This window comes from Aptenodytes forsteri, unplaced genomic scaffold (genome assembly GCF_000699145.1).
Source record: "Aptenodytes forsteri isolate BGI_AS27 unplaced genomic scaffold, ASM69914v1 Scaffold284, whole genome shotgun sequence".
Lineage (NCBI taxonomy): Eukaryota > Metazoa > Chordata > Aves > Sphenisciformes > Spheniscidae > Aptenodytes > Aptenodytes forsteri.
The window spans coordinates 2,429,303-2,434,920 of record NW_008794445.1 but is presented as its reverse complement, the minus strand read 5'-3'; the positions used below and the strand labels follow the sequence as shown (position 1 = coordinate 2,434,920).

The following is a 5,618-nucleotide window of genomic DNA, read 5'->3' as shown; positions in this document are numbered from 1 at the left end:
GCAACAGTACAGGCAAGGCTGGACAGAGAGCAAGCCACCACCTTGGGAAATCACTGTGCAAAAGTCAGCTTGCTCGTCCCCGTCCCCTCCAGGGACAAGGAAGATTTTTAATGACAAGCACTCTAGCTCCCTAAGGATAATAAACACAGGGTTAGCCAGACAAATTAGACAGAAACATTGACTGGTTTGGCCTTAAATCAAAAAAGTTTAAATGATCCTTGAGAAACGGGGGGGGGAAGAATGCATTTCATCCATAAAGTCCCTTCTTCCCACCACAACAGAAGTCTAAATTTAATTTCCTAAGAATAAGGAAGTGAATAAGTCCAGGAGGAGGACAGGGCCAGAGTTCTGCAGAAGAGCCCCAGCGCTGCTCTTCCAGTAGGACCTTCTCCTCCTGCCCAAGGGGGCAGAAGGGAGAGGCAATTTGGAGGGAGAGGCAGAGAATGATGGAGCAAATAATGGAGGAGGGGGGAAAGAAGGCAACAGGCTGTATTTCAGGAGTAGGAGTTCCAGATATTGCAGCTGTGGGCTCATCTGAAACTCCCAAGAGACAAGGGTCATACCTCAGCGATGAAAACATGACTTGCAGTGCACTAAAAATCCCCAAGGATGCCCATGCACAGGAAGGGCTGGTAGCAGGGGAGAGGCTGCTCGCACTGTAGAAGATAATGAGGTGCAACCCCAGCACGCATGCACTTTATCCCCTGCTTCACAGGGCTCTGGTGCTGCCAAGGCACCCATGCAAAGACTGACTTCCCTTTCTCTCCTGTCTTCAGCAAGGCCTGGCACTGGGCTTGTGTTGTTGTCTCTGAGATAAGGCAAAGCCAAAGGCCTGAGAGTAGATCTCAGGCTTCCTTCCAAGAATAAAAATGAAAAATAGCTTCTTCCTTCCATACCTTTCTGCTACTGAATCCCATGAGCTAACACACCTGCTCTCCTCCGGCTGCCCCTGAGGAAAGCATGTTTCCTTCGTGCTGCAGCCTCAGTGCTACTGCTCTCATCTTGCTCAAGGCAGGCTCCTCCTTTCTCAGCTGGGTCCCCATTTCTCTATAATCTCTCTATGCCCAAGACCTCCACGCAGCCGCTTGGCACAAAGACCCTGTGACTGTGACAAGACTCCCTCCTGCTGCATCAAGTCTGGACTTAGAAGAGCCACAGCTTCCCTTTGGGGGAAGAGTGTTCTGCCTACCAAAGCTTCTCCCTCCATTCTGTTCCCAAAGGGGCTTTTCTACCTGTGGGGAAGAACACAGCAGAAGTAAGAACAGTGATTTAAAAAAAACAAACAAAGAAAAGCAACAAAAAAGAGGTTCCTTCAGTTCTTCTAAGCAGGCATTATGGCACATGAGATGTGGAAGGAGCTAAGATGAACTCCATCTCAGTTTGATCAGAAAAATATGTTCATCTTCATTCTGTTTCAGTCTCAGTCTTACTAGGCAATCAAGTTATCTTTCTTGATGTTTTTTACTTCTCTAGAGAGGGGAATAGGAGAGATACAGGAGAGAAAGAGAGAGATACAGAGATAGGAATGAGGCACAAGGGTGGGAATGGACTGGACAACACAGGAATATGGAGCCCTGACGGAGTGAGTTAATGGCAATGGAAACCCTCCTGCTTCAGCACAGCTGGCCTGATGTTGGGGTCACTCTTCCTTATGCCAACATTTTCCTCCTCCTCCATACAATCCTCACTTCTCTGCTTGGAACATGAGCCAGTCTTTCCACTGCAAGGCTAACACAGCAAGTTCATCATGTTTTTCACCCTCTTCCCACTACAGCCCGGGCTCTGGGCACCCCGTCAAACCATCTGCTAAGGAAGGGTGGTAAGGGTGGAGACGTGGATCTGCCTCCTCAATGAGCTGGATCAATCCAATACAACAGGCCAGATCCTGACTACCCATCACTGGCAAACTCTGAGCAGACACTGGCCCAACCAGCTGCAACTAGTGTCTTCCTAGATCGCCTCTCTTCTGCATGGTCTTGTCTGCATGGCCCAGGCTGCACATGTTCTCTGGATTGCACGATGGTCCCAAAACAGTCTCTTGGCCCCAAGGGGAGTCTGCCCATGGCCCCTTTCTCCATGAGCTCCTTCACACCCTAAGAGCAGACAGTTGGATGCTATGCCTTGACATTCTTTGTGTTTCCCCACAACGCTCATCCCTGACTCAGGGCTTTGCCCTTCTCCTCTCCCTTTTACCCCACGGCAAGAAGGAATAGCCAGCATGTGTAAGCAGCAGCCCTGCAACAGGCACAGCCCACGGGGTTGCAGAGGCAGCCAGAGAAGCACACGATGGTCCCACGTGCATAGCACTGCTATGCAGAGCCAATGCTCTCCCTGGCCCTCTCCTATGAATTCCCCGAAAAGTCATCCATGCCGAGACAGAGATCACAGCTTCTGGATCCCACCGTTTCCTGAAAGCACACACATCCAAGCCCAACTATGTCCCCTTCCCCCCCAATACTGGTAATGAACGCCCACGTGCATACCAAAACCATGCATGTTAGCACTCATGCACATAGGAAACCATGCACTTGTAAACATACGCTCCCACCATCTGATTAAGTCCCCTGCAGCTTATCCCAGCCCCAATAGAAGCACGTACTGCAGGGAAGATGCTTCTGCTTCTGTGGGCCAAGCCAGTGCAGTGTTGTGGGGGCAGGGGTAAAAAAGTTTAAAAAAAAAAAAAAATCAGCTTTCTCCTCTGCTTCCCATCTGCCTGCTCCAGGATTGGTAGAGCATCAGGGCAAGATACAGCCCAGGACAGATGCATTAAGCCTGTGGGAGGAGGCTGCATCTTGGGGAGAACACCTTGGAAGCAAAGGATTTCCCTTCCCCAAAATACTCTTTGAATATAGAGGTATACAAAAAATAAATGCATACTGAGATGCTTTTGCACATTCAGTCATCCAAAAAATGCCTGTGACACACATCTGCACACATGACCACTCACATCGGTTTGTGCCTGCTGACTCACACGCTCAGTGAATAGCCCAGGCTCGCATCTGTGCTTGCTCCAATCCACAAAGGACGAGGGTGGACAGGAACAGCTGCCCTCTCTCCCCATGGGACCCTCCCAGCCTCCCCCGGAGGAAAATCTGCCAGCTGGCTGCAGAGATTCTCTCCAGCCAGCAGGAGAGGTCCAGGAGATGCAGGAAAGTCTTTATGCTACTGCCAGAATAGGTCCCCAACATCCCTCCTCCTCCTCCTCCCCAGGCCTCCCTTCACGTGACTGAGGAATTCACATCCCCAGGCATCACCCTGGGATGAAGGGAAGAAGAGAAAGAAGGGAGGGAGGGCAGAGACCCTGGAGAAATGGCACACTCCACCTGGAACTAAAGAAAACAAAAGAAGAAAGGAACAGACGAAAACACCCAACTCTTTCCCTTTGTTGTGAAGTTCTGATTTCCCACGCGAGCCCCGGTGGCCTCACGCAGCGCCCTCCGCTTTTCGGTAGGGGTTCTCCAACAAGTAGCGGAACCGCTGGTAGTTCTTGAGCAGGTACTTGGGAGCATACATCTGCTCCTTGGGGTCAGCGGGGGGATACTCCTGCGTAGTACCATCGAACCAGCCACCAGTCCGGATCAGCTGCCGGATATAATTGAGGTCTCGTTTATCCTCATAGTCACCCCAGCGGGGGAAGTCCCCGTTCTGGGCCGACACCAGTTTGAAGTAGATCCCCTCTGGGGTGAAACACCAGGAGCAATGCCAGCCAGCAAAGTGGAGAGGGCTGCCCAGCGACCACTGCACCAGGATGTGTCCTGTGCTGTTCTCATACTGCCGAAAGCCAGGCATGGTGTAGTACTCGCGGCGCCGCAGACGGATCCCATCAGTAGCATAGACAGCCTGGAGCATCCCCATGGTGCAGCCCGAGACCACCTCCAAGGTGCCTGGTTGCTTCCAGAAGAAGCCGTAGAGCGACTTGCGCATGTGAAAGGCGAAGGGCTCCGTCCAGCCGTCGTAGAGCTTGAGGAAGAGCACGCCATCGCGGGCCGGGATCTCATCGGCATCGTCAATGATGAAGACGTCATCTGGGCGCAGGTTGCGGAGGCGAGAGATGCCATCCCGTGTGAGAAACGTGCGCAGGTAATCATCAGCAATCCAGCCATCCTGGCGGCCGCCAGGGGGGAAGTGGTCCAGGAAGACATAGAGCACCTTGTGGCGGATGTAGTCAAAGGAGCCATTGAGGAGCATCTCACGGAACTTGAGGGGCCGTGGCTCTCCATAGGCCGTGAAGTTTGACTCGCACACCACGAAGGCGTCCACCACATCTCCCAGCTCGTGGAAGCGGACATCCAGCAAGTCAAACTCATGGTTGACATTGATAGCGTTGATGACCCGCCGGGGGATCTCCCGCGGCACGAGGCGGTCCTTGGTGGGCAGGTTGGAGTACTGGACCACAGTGGGGACCCCACAGCTGGGGCCGTGCCAGCCCGGCAAGCACACGCACTCCACCCACTTGCGCCGTTTGGTCCCACTAGCTCAGCGGGTCTTGCGAACCGGCCGCCCCAAGGCTGTGCCATCTGCTCGCTCCTCCGGCCGCCCTCCCACAGGTGGCTTCTCCAACACCTTGGTGCCTGGTTTAAAGCAAACGCCACCAACTTTGGTATGGACAAAATACTCTGTCGTGTCTTCTGACAGCACAAACTCAACTTTGTGCAGCTCTTCGCTGGCTCTGCTGGGAGGCAGGGGCTGGAGCAAGGGGGAGTGGGAGTACAGGGGTGTGCGGAGGAACCACCACCGCTCAGCGGCTTGCGAACCAGCCGCCCCAAGGCTGTGCCATCTGCTCGCTCCTCCAGCCGCCCTCCCACAGGTGGCTTCTCCAACACCTTGGTGCCTGGTTTAAAGCAAACGCCACCAACTTTGGTATGGACAAAATACTCTGTCGTGTCTTCTGACAGCACAAACTCAACTTTGTGCAGCTCTTCGCTGGCTCTGCTGGGAGGCAGGGGCTGGAGCAAGGGGGAGTGGGAGTACAGGGGTGTGCGGAGGAACTCTGCACCCCCTGGCTCAGGGCTGACCTGAGGTGTGACGGGGGCATTGTTCCAGAAGAAGCTGGAGACGAGGTTGGGACTAAGCGAAGCCAGCTCCCGGGGGAAGGTGACATAGGAAAGGGCCTTGAGGAAGTGCAAGAAGGAGATAAGGCAGAGACCAGCCATGCAGAGAGTCAGAAAGAGCTTATGGCGTCTCATCTTCATCCTGTGGAAAAGCCATGAAAAGGAAAGTCACGTTCAATAGTTACTGAGGTGTAAAAAGTTTACCACTGGTAGGAAGACAGGTTAGGGATGGCAGAAAGCTGGTCCAAATTCAGCATGCATCTGTCGAGACTTGAATCCAAGAACTACTCCCCCCACCCTCTGCCATCTTCAGTGGGCCTTTTTGCCTCAGCTGGGTTACACCAAGCTGAACCTCTTCTAGATCAGTCAGTCTTATAAACTCAAAGACAGGCACTGGTGACAGGGTAAAAAGACAGGAAATCCAGAATAACAGGAATTCATGATCTAGTGAACTCACTGCACTTGGCAGATTTGTCCCTATTCATTGACAGAAGCAAAATGAACGTAGGCCTCCTCATGCCCTACATCACCAGAGGACGGGGAAAAGATGAAGAGAGAGTAGAGAGC

At 52.9% G+C, this 5,618-nt stretch overlaps 1 protein-coding gene across 1 annotated transcript; it reads right to left on the bottom strand.

Moving 5' to 3' along the window:
- Window positions 1-3,204: 3,204 nt before the first annotated feature.
- MGAT3 (mannosyl (beta-1,4-)-glycoprotein beta-1,4-N-acetylglucosaminyltransferase) lies at window positions 3,205-5,255 on the bottom strand. The gene is made up of 2 exons (XM_019474823.1): window positions 4,736-5,255; window positions 3,205-4,475 (listed from the first exon to the last, which is right to left on the bottom strand). Exons 1-2 carry the CDS (start codon window positions 5,190-5,192, stop codon window positions 3,424-3,426), a joined length of 1,509 nt encoding a protein of 502 aa, XP_019330368.1. The 5' UTR covers window positions 5,193-5,255; the 3' UTR covers window positions 3,205-3,423.
- Window positions 5,256-5,618: the final 363 nt, after the last annotated feature.